The sequence below is a fragment of the Mastigoproctus giganteus genome, chromosome 12 (assembly GCF_048544385.1).
Source record: "Mastigoproctus giganteus isolate SK-2022 chromosome 12, ASM4854438v1, whole genome shotgun sequence".
Taxonomy (NCBI): domain Eukaryota; kingdom Metazoa; phylum Arthropoda; class Arachnida; order Uropygi; family Thelyphonidae; genus Mastigoproctus; species Mastigoproctus giganteus.
In genome coordinates, this window is record NC_143586.1 from 161536601 (window position 1) to 161557726 (window position 21126).

A 21126-nucleotide genomic window follows, 5' to 3' on the forward strand; every position below is an offset into this window, starting at 1 on the left:
TAACATATAAAAATTGAAAACATGCATACAGGGATTACACCCTTAAGAAACATTATTTTTCTGGTAAAGACCTTTTGTTAATGCACTTTTTATCCTTGATTACTTAAAATATTCTTGTTACGTCATAATTTTGTAAAATTTCATTTTATATTAAAAAGGCGTATTTATACAGTAGTAGAAAACAAATTAAATTAGTTTCATTTAAAAATGACACTTCCTGAAGACTGGCAAAATTTCATTGCCTTAATTCTTATTAGGGTTATTAACAAAATACACACAACACATTCTGAATAGGTGGATCATTTAGCAATTTATGCAGTGTCTATATTAGTTGCTTTTAATTTTAAAGCAATTTGTAAATAAAGTATATCCACTTTTACTTACAAAAACCAGTCCACAACAAATATAAGTGCAACATCATCTGGTGGCAGACCAATGACATTGAGTACCATAACCATTGTAACAAGTCCAGCCTGTGGAATTCCAGCAGCTCCAATGCTTGCTGCTGTTGATGTGATACTATAAAATAAAAGTTTTGCTGTATTATATAGAAAAATGTTGTTATAAGGCTGTTAAGTAACCATTTTATAAAAAATGGTGGTGCATTCTATTTCTGAATGTTATTAAACAAAAGCAATATTACAAAATCGAATTAATAAATATGTCTATAGATTACTATCCTGCCAAGGTTTATGCTTGTAGTCATGAACAAAAGATATATTTATCTGAAGAAAATCAGTAGTGTGCTTTACCATCTTTAGCTGTAATGACCTTATGGCTGTAAATCTATCACACAATGCATGACAACAAGCATTCCCAACAATTTCTGACATAAATCTGCGTGTTTTGCTCCACTCCTTTCTTATTGAAACCTGTGAAAGATTTAAATCTTTCACAGGCTTCAATAAGAAAGAAGCCCATATTACCTAATTCAAGAAGTTTTGGTGGGCCTCTATGGCCACTTTAGTGGGCCTCTATGGCCAAAAACGTGGAATATTCTTAATGTTCCAATGTTATTTTCTTCAAACCATGCTTTGGATGAAGTAAATGTCATTCCAGAAGGCATGATGTCCACTTTCATAAAACTGCAACAATCACAGAATTGTACAGAACATCACTAAAAAATGGAGTATTCATGGCTCTATGCACTATGATTATTAGACCATATATTGACAAATCCTCCTCACCAGAGGAGGGGTTTCTTCTCAACTTCACAGTTGTAACACCACATTCAGGTAGTAAATGTTGGTATGCTCATTCTCCAAGCAGACCCAAACATATCCAACAGAACAAAAGTGTATGTAGCATGACTCACAATACTACAGCCCAAGTTACATGTACCAAACACCATGTCAATCAACAGTGTATATTTGTTATTGTTATCAACAGCTTGTTGGCAGATCTCTGTCATGGAAACACTTAAAGGTTCCCCTGTGGCAACTTGCAGCTTCAATCTTGGATTTTCTAGAAACTGATGACAAGATGAGGTAGCTAGGCATCAAGCTGTCAGCCAGTAGCTTTATGCTTACATGGCTCTTCAGTTCAGTGTGGCCTCTGGACTATTGTTTCTTCAGAACATTGCCAACTTGAGAAAGTTGAATTCCTGAGCAACACAGGCACTTTTTTTTTAGCTCTTTCTGTATGCTCATTGAGTAGCGCTGTGTTCCTACGTGCTGCCAGTAAGCAAAATAAAGTTTGCCAACCTAAGTGTTGAATACTGACAAGCCGAATACTGTTAACCAATCAGAAAACAATACTGAAAAAATTTCAGCACCCTCTTGAACTGCCACCTGTAAGCAACGCTTAACTCTCTTCCCCACTTGCGGCGAGCCTGTGCTCATCACTTAGCATTGAAATGAATTCCACTGATCAACTTTATAGATCAAAATATTTTCATATTTCATAGCTACACTCAACTTTGGAATGCAGAACTGGAATTTGGGGAGTACAATGTCTACAGAAAGGATAGACAGGATAGGAAGGGAGGAGGGGTTATGCTATTAGTTAAGAAGCGCATAAAATCCAAGGAAGTGAATCCAGTCGGCATCGCTGGACAGTGCAGTGTCGAGTCAGTTTGGTGTGACAAAAGCACTGGGAGATCAAAATTGAGAGTAGGAGTGTGCTATAGGCCTAATGACTCTGATGAGTATAATAAGAAACTGTACAGGGAAATAGAGTAGGCCAGTAAATCAGAGTCTTATAATGGGAGATTTTAATTTCCCAGATATTGACTGGAATTTGTGGGTTGGTCACACACACACTAGCAAGGCTTTTGTGGATTTATTGGATGATTGTTTTCTACATCAGAATGTGTAGGAGGCAACTAGAGGGAGTAATACTCTTGATTTGATTATCAGTAGTGATTCTTCATGCATTAAGAATCTGCAGATACAGGAACCACTAGGTGGCAGTGTGCTGAAGTGGGATTTACTCAAAGAGGAAACTACCATCAGGGGTAAAGGGAAGGGTTATTGCTTTTGTAAAGGTGGCTACGATGGTCTGAGACAGTATTTAAATTCTATACAGTGGGACCAACTGATGTTACCAACAGCAAATTCAAAATGGGAAGCATTCAAAGAACTTATCTTGGAAGCTACTAGGCTTTACATACCAACTAAGAAATATTGTTCAAGGTTTAGGCCTAAATGGATGTCAGAACTAATGAGACATATGGCAGAGAAGAAAAATACTTAGGATACATATAAATTAACATGTGACACAGAAGCCTATGATAGATATAAGTTGATCTGTAACCAAGTTAAAAAGGAGGTTAGGCAGGCGAAGGCAGATTACGAGAAATCTTTGGCAAGGGATGCAAAGAAAAATAGCAAAGAGTTCTTTACTTATGTAAACTCTAGAAGGAAGGGGATGAATCAGATTGGTCCACTTGATATCGATGGGTCAACTGTTGATGATCCTGCTCAGGTAGCTAACAAACTAAATGAATATTTTGCATCGACATTCACACATGAGGAGTTATTTAGCGAGGGGAAAGCCAGAGGTGTATTCAACTCTAGCAGTAAGCTAGAGAATCTTGTAATAACTGAGAGTAAAGTGGAGGAGAAATTGTTGAAGATAAACACAAGAAAGGCACCCTGGGTGGATGGGATCTATCCAGTTGTATTAAAGGAGGCAGCAGAGGAAGTAAGTAAACCCTCAGCCATAATTATGAGAGCTTCCTTGGACTCAGGGGAGGTACCCACAGACTGGAGATGTGCAAATGTGACCCCAATTCACAAAGGAGGATCAAAGGCTGATACAAGTAATTATAGACTTGTGAGTTTAACTTCTGTTCTAGGAAAATTAATGGAGGCACTAGTTAAAGAAGCACTGCAGGATCATTTAGACAAGACTTCAGTTATAGCTCGGACACAGCATGGTTTTGTTAAGGGGAAGTCTTGCCTGACCAATTTGATTGGATACTATGATGCAGTCACAAAAGAACTGAATGCAGGGGGGAATAACTTTGATATTATATACGTGGATCTTAGAAAGACTTTTGATACTGTTGCACATGGAAGACTGCTGCACAAATTGAAGCAGTGTGGCATTGGAGACAAATTGCTGCTATGGATAAAGGGGTGGTTGAGGGGGAGAAGACAGAGTGGTAATCAATGGACACTTGTCATTGTGGACTAATGTTATCGGTGGAGTCCCTCATGGTTCAGTGTTGAGTTCATTGTTTTCTGTATTTATAAATAATATTGATGATGGTATATCAAGCTTAATGTCCAAGTTTGCAGATAATACAAAAGTTGGCAGGTTTGTTAAGGACACTACTGACACTATGCTGCTGCAACAGGATCTGGAAAGGTTGAGCAGATGGGTTGAGAGGTGGCAAATGAAGTTTAACATTGACAAATGTAAAGTACTACATATAGGAAACAGCAACCCCAGAGCAATGTATCAACTCTGTGGTACTACACTGACTGGTAGAGAATGAAAAGGACCTAGGGGTAATTGTGTAGGCAGATATGAAGTTTTCTGAGCAGTGCGGACGGGCTGCAAGAGTAGCTCATGGTGTCTTATCAATGATATACATGAATTTTTCTAGCAGGGATAAGGAGGTGGTTATTCCTTGTATAAGGCAATGGTCAGGCCACACCTTGAGTACTGTATACGGGTCTGGAGGCCTCATTTCAAGAAGGATGTAGAGCTGCTGGAGCAAGTACAGAGAAGGGAAACAAGATTAGTGAACAGAACAAAGGGTTGCTCTTATGAAGAAAGGCTTAAGTTTTGCAAATTAGTGTCTGGAGACTAGGCACCAGCAAGGTGATCTGATAGGTGTATAAAGCCTTGAATGGTTTGAGCATGCTCAATGCTGATGGGATTCAGCCTCTTGCTTAGAATGATCACCTGAGAGGGCATAAATTCAAATTGAGGAAAGACAGATGTAGGATAGATGTCCGGAAATTTGCCTTTAGCCAGCAGGTAGTTGGTTGGTTGAACAGACTTCCATCCCTTGTTGTGGAAGTTGATAGCCTAAATAAATTTAAGGCTCAGCTGGACAGGTATTTTGAACAAACGGAGGGGTGAAGTGGAAGTTTTTTTTGTTTTTTTTCTTCTGGTTGATGCTGCATAAGCTACAATCAGAAGCAGCATTCCATGACTTTCATAAAAAGAGTACAGAAAATGTGAAAGGGTGGCACCACTGGGACTTGGAGGATGGTATGATATTTTAAAAAAAAAAAGTTTCCATAATTTTCAAGAACCTTTATAAAACAGAACAAATAAGAAATGAGTAAATATGTGCTGGAGGCTATCACAGTAAATACTGATATATATTTTTAAAAGGTACTTAATCAAAAATGACATACCTATTTTAAAAATTTTAAGTAAAAATGTTCACATAAATTGCACACCATTTCAAACATGTTTAAAAAATAGATGCATAAAGTACTGTATTAAAGATATGTTTCTCAATAAGATAAGTCTTAAACATAGTGTTTCTGTATGATACAGAAACACTGTTTAATATTCTAATAGTTATGCTTCTGTTGTACCATCACAATCAATTCCAGAAGTTGATGAAATCCTTTTCTGAGAATTAACATTAACCATAAAAAAAAAAAAAAATTTCTTATATTGCCTTGTTTGAAGCATGTTTGTATACACAACCTCTTATGCAGTAAAACTCAGATTTTAGTCCTATAAATGCTAAAAGTCATCCTGAAGAAGTTCTGTTTTGTATTGATTACTACCTATCTTGATATCAGAAATTTTGGCATTGCTCCTCTATTCCTTTGTCAAAGTTAAACAACAGTGGTCCTAATATATCCTTAGGGAACCAGACTTCTTAGATTTAATCATATTAATCCCAGCCCTCTATCTCCTATCCTACAGCCATAATCATGCCATCCAATTTCCTAAGATTCCAACATGTTCCAGTTCACAACCTTGCATGTGTGGAACATGTATTACCTATGGATGTAGGTAATACATGTTCTTGAGTGACAATCAGGTTTTTTAAACAAATTTTCCCTTCAGAAAATCATTAGCTGTGTTTCTTTAAGAATTCCATTCCAATATAAATGCATCTTAATCATTGTCTCCATGACTTTCCCTACCTCTGGAGTCAGACAGAGGTCAGTAATTACCTGTTCCACTATTAGAATCATCTTTATGTAATGGCAATACACTGGAACTTCTCCAATCCAAGAGAATCTCTCTTGAGTCCAGCAATGCTCTCATAATTAACCAAATGATTCAAAGCATTTTCTTGCCACCACCCTCAAAAATTAATGGATATATGCCATCAATTCCAGGAATCTTATTTGCCTTTGGGCTCAAAAGTTCTAATAAATAACCTAAAAGGAAAATCATGTTTAACTAACCAGATTGGCTAGTTTGACAGAATCACTCATGAGCTGGATGTAGGAAACAATTTTTACATTGTTTACTTAGATTACAGTAAAAAATTTGACTCAGTCCCACATGAGGTTACTGTATAAATTGGAACATGTTGCAATCACAGGGGAAAATCTTTAAAGGCAGAGTGTTGTAAATTAATGGTATTCTTCAGATTGGGCTAACATAAGTGGGGTTCCCTGAGTATCAGTACTGGAGCCACTCTTATTTTTGATTTTCTTAAATGACATTGACAAGGGATAGAGTATGTGATGTCAAGATTTACAATGTCAAGATCAGTAGTGTAGTAAATAATCCCTGCCAAGCACAGCTTCTTCAGAACAACTTAGACTTCAGGGATGGTCAGAAAATTGGCAGCCACCTTTTAAAGAAAAAAAAGTGCAAGGTCTTAACACTTGAACAGCAGCCAAAATAACTTTCATTCATTGGTCAGGTTGAATTAAAAAAAAGTAGAGGAAGAAAGATTTAAAAGTTAAGTTGGACATGAAGTTCTCAGAGCAGTGTAGACAAGCATCAAGGGGGGGCCCCATGGTGTTCTATTATAAACAGTGAAATGATTTATCAAATATAAAACATTTGCTTGTAGAAATATGGGTCATAAAAATACAATTGTAAAACTATACTTGGAATGTGTCCACATATGGAAGGCATACCTAAAAAAAAAAGAGCTTCCTGAAATGATCCAACAATTTTGCTGATCTTAACCACTTGGTAAGATCACAAAAGGGCATCTATATGAGGAAAGACTTCAAATATATGGGCTGTAGAGCTTGGAAACTAGACACCTAGGCAAGATTTGATTGAGGAGTGGTTAACTATTGGAATTAATTGCCTCTATGGTGGTTGAGGCTGACAGCTTGGGGAAATGGTTGAGGCTGACAGCTTGGAGAAATGCAAGCTGGATGTATATCTGCATAAGGAAGTCAATAATGGGTTTTGGTCAGTGCAGCAAAACCCCAGGGCTTCCTTGAGGTAATAATTGCAGTAATAATAAGGAAATGTCAATTGAGGTAATAATTGCAGCAATATTAGCTTTACCTAAAAATAATATTACTACCATTGGCATTCCCCATAGCTGGTCTCTCTCTCTCTATCTATGCATGCAACCTAAGCTATGGTGCTGCAGGTCTTTACAAGTTTGCCTCAAATTATATTGCATGCTAATTGTCAGTTCAAGATTAACACAGAGAGAGAAAAAAAAATATTAAGTGACACTGGCACAAAATACTGTAGTTGCATATGTGCTAGCTTATATTTTTGTTCTTTTAACAGTTTCATGGACTTGAAAATGCTAATGTTTGTTTTTGTCAGCTGTTCACATCTCATTTCATTGAAGGTACATGGGTGGATTATTATTTCCAAATTTAAAAAATAAAAAAAAATTAAAAAAAAGGTAGTGTCTGTCAAATGCCATACAAGTGGAAGAGAGTTAATGACCATTTATTGAACTATTTAATCAGCTTACCACCAGTTTTCTGCTTTATGTCCTGCAAACTTTTTAAAAACAAACTTTGTACACAAATGCTTTTAAATATTAATTTACTGATTATTATCAGAAATCTTTGTTACTATTATTAAAATTTTTTATTGTTACCCTGTTTTTTTAAAGCAATAAAGCTATTTTCATCCTCTACAACTCTTCGTATCATTTGATTTAATTTCATCGATTTCTAGATCTGAATTCCAGACAATTATTGGATAACCAATGCTAACAAATACAATTTCCTCCTCTGCTTTTTAAACATTTTCAAGCTGCCATTTATTATAAATTATAATATTACAGTAAACTCTAAAATCCAGCACATTTTACAATATGAAGAAAGCAATCTGGCACTTGTATCAACAATTGCACTTGCTTTTAAAAATCCATGCAAAAAAAAAAAGACATTTCTCTCTTTATAAGATGCTTGCAGGACTGTCTTATCGTTTCACCTGATTTTATAGCCAGTAGGATTTAAACTGCATAAATAATGCAATGGTATTAAAAATTAAGACCATTGCATTATTTATGAAAAGAGACTTCTATAGCAAGACAAACTGATATCAGCAGGTGTTAGTGTTTAATGATAATCAATGGACAAAACGGTTAAAGTTGTTTATGTGAGCTGCGTGAGGTATACAACTTGGGGTTTTCAAAGTTGTAATACAGTTAAAGCTGTTTGTTTTTCTGTATGTTGGTATATGATAATAGACTACCTATTATCTCATGAAGCACCAGTTAGACCTTTTAAATAAAGGAGAAATTAATTTTTTGGCAAAGCCACCTGTTTGAAAGTAGTGCAATACCAGGGCAACTTGTTACAAAGTTAAGTTTGTTTTGCTGTGAGAATTAAGACTAATTCTCACAGAAACACAAATTAATTCTCACATGCAGGATTTTAGCATTAGCATATGATGCAAGAAAGCAAGCAAGCTTATGCAGCATCAGCAAAAAAAAACACAATGCTCCCATTTCACCCCTCCATTCGTTCCAAATTCCTGTCCAGCTCAGCCTTAAATTTATTTAGGCTATTAGCTTCCACAACAAAAGATGGAAGCCTCTTCCACCAATCAATTAGCCGCTGACTAAAGGCAAATTTTCGCGCATCTATTCTACAACTATCTTTCCTCAATTTGAAACTGTGCCCCCTCAGGTTCTTAGTCTGAGCAAGAGGAAGAATCCCATCAGCATTCAGCTTGCTCAACCCATTCAAGGCCTTATACACCTCAATCAGATCACCTTGCAGGCACCTATTCTCCAGGTGCTGCAATTTGCAGAAGTTAAGCCTTTCTTGGTAAGAGCACCCCCTCTGTTCCCCTTACCAATCTTGTTGCCCTGCTTTGTACTCTTTCTAGCAACTCTACATTTAAACTGCATTAACTATGCAGTTTAAATCCTGCTGGCCTAAACAGATGAAAGGATAAGACAGTCCTGCAAACATTTTATAATTTCTCTGAGGTCACATAGCTTTAGCTATATTATAATTATAAATTTCTCTATTTTCATTCTTATTCATAACTTAGCCCAATCTGCTGTACAACCATCCACATAACTATAATTTGCAATTTGATATCATTTTAAAATGGCTGAGAAGAAAGATAGAAAATGCTCTGTGCGAATACAGCTGGGAAAAATGCATGCTACATAAGTCTTTCATAAATAGCAACTTACTAACTTACACAATCAAATTAATTCCATGCAATTAAGGGTTTTTTGCCACTATTATAACTACTATAGAACTCAGCAAGTGCACAATCAAAGCAGGGAAAAATGGAAGAGGCTGCTCAGTCAGTTACTTGCCTTCCCACTCCATACTACATTATGGGAGTAGTGAGTGACTTTAGGATCCTGCCTGTTTTCTGTCTGCTATAGTTACCCGAAACTATAGCTTCAGGCTACAGAAATAACTTGATATTTGTTATTTCTCTATAGTACATTAATAAATAGTTAGACATAAATAAGTGCAGTTTGCAGTTGTTAGTGATTAATATTCAATGAAATATGCTTCTCCAAAGCTGCTCAACCACTAGGTATACAGTCTAAAATCCAACCCTTCTCAATCCCCAAGTGTGCATGATTTTAAATTTTGCTGTACTTGGAAATAAAGAGATGGCAGCATCCACTTTAAGTGGATATATTCAAAATTACCTTCAATATTTGAGATTGATGTATACAGACAAAGCTTTAATTTATAAGACTATCTATTAAGCAATCCTTAAGCCACCAATGTGCATATTTTAATGTAAATGGAAAATTGTTTAAGCCTATATTTATTAAACATAAATTTAGAAATAATATTTACTTATGGACTATGTTTATGGATAATAAATAAAGGCTTGAAAGCAACTTCACACACACACAAAAACATACAAAACTAAAAAAAAAAATTTTTAATACCTTAAAACTGCAATCCTTACCTTATAGCTATAATTTTTCCAGCATCAAGTGGCATCCTTCTAACCTGAGCAATAAATATTGCTGCCACAGCTTCATACAAAGCTGTACCATCCATATTGATTGTTGCACCAATAGGTAGGCAAAATCTAGATACTCTAGGGTCAATTCCATTTTTGTCTTCTAAGCAAGTAATAGTCACAGGAAGTGTAGCTGAACTGAAAAACAAAAGTGATCAGTTTGTTTATAAAATAATGAGCTCTCTCAGTAAACATAGCACAGAACTTGTAAAAGGTATAATTAATCAACAATTTATTGCAAAAATTGTTGCATGTACTGTTTATATTCACTTATGAGCTATTATTCTCATTTAGTATAAAATAATAAAAACACCATCTAAATTCATATCCAACAAGATTTAGAATTAAGCACATGAGAAATGACAATTGAAGTTTAACATTAACAAATGCAGATCCTGCATATGGGCAGCAGTAATACTGGCTCAACATACCAACTATGTAGTACTACACTCAGGATAGTGAAATATGAAAGACCTAGAGATAATTATGCAGGCAGGAAGTTCTGAGGAGACAGGCTGCCAAGAAAACTCAGTCATGACAATAATATACAGAAATTTTGCTAGCAAGGCTAAGGCAGTGTTTATTCCATTGTGCTATACCAGGTGCAGAGAAATGTAAGGAGAAGGACAAAAAGGAAAGACTTAACAAGAAATTATTATTACTTTACTGTAATGCAGATATGGAAAATGCAGTTACATTTTCCATATCTTGGGTGCATGTAAAAGTAAAATTGAAATATTCAAAAATATGGTTAAGTACAATATACAATTACATTTACTGAACAAAACATTTAATGAGAATTTTTTTGATGATTAACAAAATTTAAAATGCTGTTTTAGTTCACCTTCCTCGCGGGCCGTAGGTTGGGCACCTTTGTGAATCAACCGTAAGTGCCCCATTTGAGAATTAGAAAAGTGATTTTCTTTTACCCCGACAAATAACATCTGCAGAAGTGCATTATCCACATTTTTCCATAAAATTTCCTTCTCTGTTTACATGGTCACAGTACCTGAATATCCGGATGACACCGACATTTTGGACAGTTTCAAAAAAAAAAAAAAAGAAAAAATTCGTATGAAGTTAGAAAATTGTCAATTAGGTTACAGTTAAATGACAGATGCAATTCATGGATAAGAAGATTTCAGAAGAATTTTAAGCATTTGATGAATGCTCTGAGTACGATACCAATTTCATTGAGTGAATGTGAACAAGGATTTTCACAAATGAATCTGATCGCCAGCCCAACTAGTGCTTTGTTGATGACAAAAACAGTTTCTTCACTACTGTTTCTTAAATTGTAGGCCCACTGCTGACCTGCTTCGATCCAGCAATATGTCGATTCGTGGCTGCTTCGGAAACTTCGTTCAGTAACTGACACAAAGAGGAAGAAAAGAAGTTGGCAACCTGCACCTCGCGAGCTGCATGCAGCTTTTTTAACATATAACTGTGGCTCTAACTTTACAGCTCACATGAAGCACAATTTCAAAAGGAATTAAAGGACTTAAAAATCAAGGATGTGGAGTGCAAGACTAAAAATGCCTTAAAACTGAAATTGAGGATTTGGAGAAGCAAAAGGCTGCCCTTGCAATTCTACACAAATGGATGGCGAAAGATGACTTTAAAATGCAGACCAAATTGTGTTTGAAGCATGGAGTAGCTTACTGGACCCATATATAAATTTGAAAATATTTGCGTTTGGACTTCTGTTTTTGGTTTGATGTATTTCTGAAAGCAAATATTTTTGAACATGAACTATATTAAAAATAAAGTCAAGAAACCAACATCTGAACAATGCGAGCATGTTTAATTATGACATACTCACACGATGTTGGAAGACACTTGCTCAAGAAGTTAATCAGCAAAAGGCACATTAATTTGTACCTAATTGGATGTTTGTTATGTTTTTTCAGTATTAATAAATAATATTTCAAAAAAAAAAAAAAAAAAAAATATATATATATATATATAAATAAACACCTTCCCACTATATTTCTTAAACAACTCTCCCCTCCCAGCTTGAACTGAGGCTCTTCAGATTCTCTTTTTTTTAATTAGATCAAAAATGGCTCTTCACTCAAAGTTCTCATCTGACACCCTATATGAGAACTTGATAAAAATTTGGAATATTCTACAAAAACTATTATGAAATTATTTTTACTTATGTTATTATTTTACTTATTTTACTTTTTTATATACTTGAATAATAAATTTATGCTTAATAAACTGTGTTAATACACTTAATTTGTTCTCATCTTAAAAAAAAAAATGACTACTAAAGTAACAATATCAGGAAAATTTTTCCTAGTACTTTTCATATCCTTTTAATTTTCAATTTTTTCTGATAGCAAAGAAAGAGTACCGGCACCTATTTTTTTTTTACAAAAAGAGCACTGGTTAAGACCATTACATGGTTTTTTTTTTCATTTTTTTTTTATGAAAACCCCAAACACGAAAGGTAACAAAACCTATAGTACTTAGTACCGTGCATGGGTTGAAGGAGAAGTATGGGGAGGGGGATGCTGGAAACTTTGCTCTAGAGACTAAACATGGGTTTCACTACTTCAAGCCTCCAATAAGCAAAGTGGTGGTATTAAACAGAGTTTAAATCCTGTTGGCTGTAAAAACACATGAAAGGCCAAGACAGTCCTCAAACTTTTTATAAGAACAATTATTTACCATAGAGGCCCTTCATTTCTTCAAATGGCTGTTCAGACATTCCCACATAGCAGCCGGTGATACTGGCCACTGAATACTATCAAATGTTACTATAATGCATAAGATATTATAGTAGGATCAGCGGTATATGCAAAGGCATGTTATTGCATGTATCTGATGGCACAGCAAATTAAATCCATTGGATTTAAAAGATTTAGCAGAAATTATGTGAATTCTTACCCTCCCTTTCAGAATATTATGCTCGCATGACTTAAATTTTGAAAGGAGCTGTTTTGCATGTGAAAATTGAGTACAATGTGGTAAGATTTTAACCAATGGTATAAAAGGATAATTAACTTTTTAACTGTTGTTCCCCTGTACGATATCTCCTCAAGCTGTTGTTAAAAAAACTTCAAAGTTCTACAAGAATTTAATTTCCATCGAAGCTCTTTTACATGTTTCACACATTTGCCGGTGGTCAATATAACCAAATTATCACTGTGGTGATTTGCATTTACTAATAGCATAAGAGTATGATTAGGCATTATGAAGTTAATTTTATGTTACAGACCTGTATATGTATAAATTACCAAAACAAAACCACATTTGCTATTGGAAGACCTCTTCATTACAGACATTTGAAAGTAGTGTCTTCAAATGCCTGTGTGAACATCCCTGCTCAGCAGCTGTTTAAACTGGCTGCTTCCAATCATTCTGCAACATAAAATTAAGTGTTTTGTTATGTTACATTTCTTCATTTCTTAAAAAACAGCCAGTTAGTGGAATACATTCACATTTCATCCAAATGAGAATTCACTACTTAGTATTCTACTCATAACTTGAGATTTTTGTTGCCTTGCAGAATATTATGCTTCTCACTGAGCACCCCTGATCTTCATTTACCTGTAAACATTTTGCTATTGCAGGTAAAGGAACATTGCTGACCAAGCACTGAGGGAAAATAAAAGTTTCATTCTCTTTACCTTTGTCATTTGGTAAACACAAAGCATTCATTCCTGCTCCAACATTTGTCAAATAATTTCCACTAAGTCAAACTATAAAACTAACTTAAGTTAGTAAGTATAAAATACAAATATATGTACCTGGATGATGTACCAAATGCAGTTGTAATTGCTTGTAGCATCCGATAAATGAAAATAAATGGCTGTGAACGAACAAAGATGAAATAAAGTAGAGGAAGAGTGATCAGGCCATGTAAAAAGAGTCCCACTAGTACAGTTATTGTGTAAAAACCAAGCTGTCCAGCAACAACTGAAAAGTCCTCCATCTCCATAATCTTAGCAGCTACCAGAAAGAGAACACCAACCGGAGATAGCCTATAAGAAACACAGCCACATAAAAACAACTTATTTTGATAAATTAGGAGTCAATTTACAAATCAAAGCAGTGTCATGTTACATGTCTGATTAAAAAAAAGTTGAAAGATGACTAATTTACAAAGAATAAAACATTTTGTGAATCAGCCATCTCTCACAAGTTTGTATTTTTTTTTGTTAATTAGTGTAATATATGTAGTAAGCACAATAACTATAAAGTAAGCAAGTACTTGAATGTCTTTAGATATATTTACCCCCAGGGGCTCACATTTGGTGAGTATGGGCTTGGCACACCCAGGCAGAGCTAGATATCACCATTCTTCTCTTTCTTGGTGATTCCCTTCTACTTCTGACACACAATTTTTTTTTTTTTTTGGCTGGTGCAGCAAAATCCTCAGGCTTCCTTGCACCATATCACTAATAATAAACAGTCAGTTCTGCTATAACACTCATTTCAGCAATGTGAATTTGCTCCAACATGACTGATATATTAGGGAACAATGCGAGTATAGATTTTTGCATTGGCTCAGGCGTGACTTCATCTGCGAGTAACACCACGTGAATGCAAAACCCAGCAATACATAAGTTTACAAAGCTTAAAAAATGTCAAATGTATGAGAGCTATATTTTCCATTTACTGTAGTTTTATTGGTCGGAAACACTGTTGTCATTCGCTGTATTCACAAGATAACAGGTGGTATTGTAGGCCAACTCATGTTTCCAGGAGCTCACATTTTTCTGTTAGAACAGAAATCTCGTGAGGCAGGATAGCACGAGCAGAGGAGCATATTTCTGGAGGTCATTACCATAAAAATATTTGCAGTTCCCGGTTTATTGGGCTTTTCTGTTAGTGCAATCTAAACAGGTAAACTATCTTGTTGCATTTGCAATAATACCGATAGCTGGAATTCATTTATTGATGGTTCATTGTTGGCTCAGCACTTGTTGTTGATTTGTTGGAAGCACAAGGAGTTGTCTTCTTCAGAAATGCTTCAAGGGTCATTTGTTTCCAAGACATTCTTTTCTTTATAAATTTCATGATAGCATGCATAAGCATTTTTTAAATCTATAGAAACTTTTCTAGTGAGCTCAAAATTTGAATCTTGAGACTCAAAAATTTCAATTGCTTTTTCTGTGCTGAAAAGCTTCATCAGGCCCCTTGAGAGTTTCAGCTATTAAACCTCCTTCCTCACATTTTGCCATTTCAATAAGGTCTTCATTTGTGAAGCTCTTCATAATGCACTTGAAGCAGATCAGTGACGTCAGTTGTACAAACCTCAAGCTGCAATTGGTTAGCACCATTTCTGTTTCATTTTGTACAGCCTCTGCTGGTTATTGAAATCCTTCAACATTATCAATAAACTGATAACAGTTTATTCCAAACACACTTCATGTTCTTCTCTGTAATTTTGTCCCATGCTTGTTTTGCTATTTTGATTGAATCTAAAATGTGAAATTCTTTCCAAAATTCCTTAAGAGTTGGACCTCCCTCCTTATCTCTGCCTGAAAAAACAAACGCACGTACAGTAGTACTGTATTGTATGGCTAAGTGCGTGGTTTGAAATGCCATATTTATGAATGTTTAGTATTTATTTATTACAATTCAATGTTCATATTTTCTATTTTGTTAATAATTGGGGGAAAATCTCTCTCTCTCTCTCTCTCTCAACACACATACATCTCTTGGAAGATTATTAAACTTTTTATTATTAAACATATGTTTAATGATCATTAATATATACAGGACATTAATTATCATAATTAATGTCCCATAAATAAGGACTGGTTTCTAAAAGAGAAAAGATACAATTTCGCTTTTGCTTAAATATTTTAAATGAAATAGTACATAAAGTGCTTTTGTTGCTTTTCATCCAAATATGAGAAAAGGCCTTTTACTAAGTGCTCTAAGTTAGCCAGTTTTAGGAAGTGGTACAGAGTTTCTTTCCAGATGAACGCAGTTTTTCATCCTGCAAACTGGTCTAAGGACATGAAATATACAAGCATACTACAGAAAGCCACACATACACAATTAACATTAAAATTTTTGAACAAACTTTGAAATGAATATTATTATTAATTCACACAACAATTAACTTACCAGATCACCATCTTTGTTATAATCATCATTGCATTACTAAGACAGGTAAAGACATCAAGCAAAGGACGGCCAGCTTCTTTCATTCGTCCTAGAGTCAGGCCTAAAACCACAGAAAACACAACAAGGCCCAGGATATTTGTATCACCACTCTTTTCAGTCTTAATGTCCCATAAATAAGGACTGGTTTCTAAAAGAGAAAAGATACAATTTCTCTTTGCTTAAATATTTTAAATGAAATAGTACATAAATAGTGCTTTTGCTTTTCATCCAAATATGGGAAAAGGCCTTTTACTAAGTGCTCCAAGTTAGCCAGTTTTAGGAAGTGGTACAGAGTTTCTTTCCAGATGAACTGTTTTTCATCCTGCAAACTGGTCTAAGGACACATGAAATATACAAGCATACTACACAGTATGCTCTAGTCAGTGGGGAGATTAAATGACTATCAGGCTGAGAAGCATATTTAGAGTAATTCATACCCTACGGAACTGTGGGCCCTGAATTATTATAACAATAAAAAGCAGTTCACTGTCACATTTCTCAAATTACCTTCAGGTAATGTCAACAATTCAAACTTGCTGTTATTATTATTTATTTATTTTTAACTACAGTGATTTGTTAATTAAATTCAGAAAAAAAAAAAGTTACTTATAAGCATCCATAAGTTGAAACACTGGATCAATAGTGGCTCAAATATTTGGGCCATTATTCATGCTTCTCAAAGTCTGGTGGTAGCTTCAGTTTGTTTACATAAACAAAGAAAAAAAGAATTTTTAAATAATACTGGCATAATAAAAACAACCTCAGTCATCAAAGGAAAATCCTGCATTACTTTTCTTTACATCATTCATTCCTTTAAATAATGTTCCTTTTCAAGCTAAACCTAATAATATTATTGGGTTCTTAAGCAAATGATGACTAACACAAAAAACATTATAATGTTACATGAATTCCATGCCCATATCAAATTCTTTGGATTAGAACTCAACCCTTTAATATCAGGCTGCTTTTTTTTTTTTTTTTTTTTATTATTATAGAGTGATAAATACAGCAATGAATCATTATTTCCCAATTTGGGGTCTGAACTTGTTTCAAGTAAAGCAGCAAAATTTTTATAAGCCAAATTATTATTTAGAGAGTAGTAGCATGTGATGCAAGAAAGCAAGTGTATGAGCTTATGCAGCATCAGCCAAAAAAAAAAAAACACACACACCATTCCATCCAAATGCCTGTCCAGTTCCTCCTTAAATTTATCCAACCTATCAACTTCCACAACAACAGATGGAAGTTTATTCCAGCAATTAACCACCCGCTGGCTAAAGGCAAATTTCCGCACATCTATTCTGTTTGTTTGTTATTTGGTTTTTAGGAGCATTAGCAACTAAGGCCATATTGCTCCGGGGATATGCAGTGGTCATTCCCTGACCTTTCTGCATCCTCCTTATTTGGTGATGATGGGCTCGAACCCTGCTCTAATCAAGAAGCGTGTGCTACGCACTACTGCTCCTTCCCACCTGGCTAGGGAGACGCCTACATCTATTCTACATCTGTCTTTTCTTAATTTGAATTTATGCCCCCTTAGGTTCGTAATCTGAACAAGTGGAAGGATCCCATCAGAATTCAGTGTGCTCAACCCATTCAAGGCCTCATACACCTCAATCATCACCGTGCAGGTGCCTAGTCTCCAGCCACTGCAATTTGCAGAACTTAAGCCTCTCTTGATAAGAGGATCCCTTCATTCCCCTCACCAATCTTGTTGCCCTTCGCTGTACACTCAAGCAAATCTACATCCTTCCTAAATTGAGGCCTCCAGACCTGTACACAGTACTCAAGGTGTGGCCTGACCATTTCCTTATACAGAGGGACAATCACCTTTTCCCTGCTAGCAAAATTCCTATATATCATTGACAAAACCCCATGACCTGCCCTAGCAGCCTGTCTGCATTGCTCAGAAAACTTCATATCTGACTGCACAATTACTCCCAGGTCTTTTTCATTTTCTACCACCTAAAGTGTAGTACCACACAGGTAATTTTTGGTAGTTTTCTCTCTGGTTACTTCTACCCATATGCAGTACTTTGCATTTGTCAAGTTCAAACTTCAGTTGGCACTTTTTAGCCCATCTGCCCAAGTTATCTAGATAACTTGGGCAGATGGGCTAAAATGTATTAAATGGACAGTAATGTCAGTGTGCTACTGCCTGTTGCAGTAGCACACTGCCATTACTGTCATTAACAACCCTGCCAACCTTTGTATCATCTACAAGCTTGGACATTAGGCCTGATATACTGTCATCAATATCATTAATAAATACACAAAACAACAATGAGCCCAGCACCAAACCCTGGGGGGGCTCCACTAATAACATTAGTCCACTTAGAGCAGTGTCCATTTATTACCACTCTCTGCCATCTCCCACTCAACCATCCCTTATCCATTACAGCAACTTGCCCTTAATGCCATACCGCTCCAATTTGTACAGCAGTCTTCCATGTTCAACAGTATCAATATCTTTCCTGAAATACAAGTATATCATATCAAAATTATTTTTTGCATCCAGTTCCTTTGTGACCATATCATAGTATCCCATCAAACTGGTCAGACAAGACTTCCCCTTAACAAACCCATGCTGTGTCTGAGCTATTACTGTTGTTTTGACTAGGTGATCCTGTATCACCTCTTTAACAGTAACTCCATTATTTTCCCTGGAAAATAAGTTAAACTAACATATGGGCTCAAACAGGTCTGTAGTTACTCATGTCACCTTTTGAACCCCCTTTGTGAATTGGTTATACATTTGCACACCTCCAGTCCATGGGGACCTCCCCTGACTCTAAGGATGCTCTCATAATTATGGCTAAGGGTTTGCTCACTTCCCTTGCTGCCTCCTTCATTATAACTGGATAGATTCCATCCACCCGAGGTGTCCTTTTATTTAACTTCAACAATTTCTCCTCCACTTGGCTCTCAGTTATTACAGAATCACTTAGCTCCCTTTTAGAGCTTGATAAAACTTCTGGCATTCCCTCCTTGAATAACTCATGTGTGAATGTAGATGCAAAATACTCATTCAGTTTATCAGCTACTTGAGCAGGATCAATGTCGAACCATCTGTGTTAAGTGGACCAATTTGATTCATCCCCTTCCTTGTAGAATTTACATAAGTAAAGAACTCTGATGTTTTTCTTTGTGTCCTTTTCCAAAGATTTCTCGTAATCTGCCTTTGTGACTTGATTACAGACTAGCTTATATCTATCTGTGTCACCTGATAATTTATATGCATCCCATGCATTTTTCTTCTCTACCACAAGCCTCATTAATTCATCTGAAATCCATTTAGGCCTGAACCTTGAACAGTATTTCTTAGTTGGTATGAAAAGTCTAGTAGTTTCCAAGATTAATTCTTTGAATGCTTCCCATTTTGAATTTGCTGTTGGTAACATCAGTTGATCACACTGTATAGAATTTAAAAACACAGTCTGATACCACTGTAGTCACCATTATGAAAGCAAAAACCCTTTCCTTTACCCTTGATGGTAGTTACATCTTTAAATAATCCCACATCAGTACATTGTGATCACTGTCACCTAGTGGCTCTTTTATCTGCAATATATCTTTATGTCCAGCAAGATGCAACTGGAGAATTCTGCATTAAGTAGATATATCTAAATTTTTTTCAATTATTTATCCACAGAAGGAACCAAAGTGTTCTGAAATGTTTGTTTGCAGTATTGTAAAGTATAATTATTAATTAACCAAACAAATTATGTTCACAAAACAGTGTTTCATTATTAGATTACTTTTTCTTGCATTTATTATCATGTTCTTCATGACTGGACACCTTAAAACCATGCACGAACGTAGGCAGGATAGCATATGTAAGTAAACAAAACTGAATTGAATAGCAGTAGCTTCAAACATTGTGGAAGAAAAAAAAAAAAAAAACTGTTTGAAAATCAATTTTAAGAAACCACCACCTTCCTTTTGTCCTATTATTATTATTTTTATATTCTTCCATAAATGTAAGAAAATAATATACATATATAGCATATTATTTTCTTACATTTATGGAAGAATATAAAAATAATAATAATAGGACAAAAGGAAGGTGGTGGTTTCTTAAAATTGATTTTCAAACAGTTTTTTTTCTTCCACAATGTTTGAAGCTACTGCTATTCAATTCAGTTTTGTTTACTTACATATGCTATCCTGCCTACGTTCGTGCATGGTTTTAAGGTGTCCAGTCATGAAGAACATGATAATGAACTTATGATGATAATGAGCAAATGAACTTAGGTTGTCCAACTCTTGAGTATAGTATGAAATGGTCACTCAATAATTATGAATTACTAGCTAATTCAGATAACATTACATCTAGAATATTGACTCAGAATGTATTGACTCAGAATGCATTACAATGAATTTTGAATAAATATTCAAAATGCACATTTGTACCCTCCTCCTAATAGGAACACAGGTGATGAAATTGTATACCTTTATGTTGCACACTCAAATTTCTCATGTTGGGTGTAAGGTGTTGACTTAATATTTTGTTCTGATGCCATTGGATTGTACTGCAACACTGTTTTACTTATTTACTGAGTAATTAATAAATTTGTTTAGTTAATATATTTTTTTATACATACCATTACTGGTATTTCCACTGATGTTATAATCTTTGGGCTTTACAAGGACAGTGGAATACTGAAAGACAACAAGAACTCTACAGCACATATATTTTTATTACTGAAATATTTCTAATGAGTTAAATGAAGTTTGTGTGTAAATACATCACATCAGTTCCTAAATTTTGGAACAGAGTATTCTGATTCATACCAAATTTACAGTGGATCAACCAGTTCCATTTTTTTTCACTTTAAACAGTAATAGATATCACCAATAGAATAGAAAGCACAAAGAATGGCCATAAATTCAGATTACAGGGAAAGAAGTTTGGACTGGATTACAGGAAGTTCAATTTTAGAAAGTTGTTAATTACCACAAGTTACCTCCATGGGAGGTTAAGGTTGGTAGCTTGAGAAAATTTAAAAGGTCAACTGGAGAGACATCTATGTGAGGAGAGAATGAAATAGTTTTTTTTTTATTTATCAAATATCACAATTTTTAAATAATTTTTATTTTGGACTAGTGCAGAAAAAAGCCTAGTGCTTCCTTGCACCATATGGCTAATACATTTTGATTCTTGTTTTTGTTTTC

At 35.1% G+C, this 21126-nt stretch overlaps 1 protein-coding gene across 3 annotated transcripts in view; it reads right to left on the reverse strand.

The window, feature by feature from the left end:
• Eaat1 (Excitatory amino acid transporter 1) overlaps positions 1 to 21126 on the reverse strand; it is a 155334-nt gene that overhangs the window by 17955 nt on the left and 116253 nt on the right. For all 3 annotated transcript variants that reach the window (XM_090386727.1, XM_090386728.1, XM_090386729.1), the window contains exons 4-8: positions 20556 to 20613; positions 15913 to 16099; positions 13581 to 13814; positions 9766 to 9960; positions 385 to 519 (exon numbers count right to left, since the gene is read on the reverse strand). In XM_090386727.1, coding sequence (XP_090242853.1) covers positions 385 to 519; positions 9766 to 9960; positions 13581 to 13814; positions 15913 to 16099; positions 20556 to 20613 — 809 coding nt within the window. The remainder of the gene's footprint in view (positions 1 to 384; positions 520 to 9765; positions 9961 to 13580; positions 13815 to 15912; positions 16100 to 20555; positions 20614 to 21126) is intronic.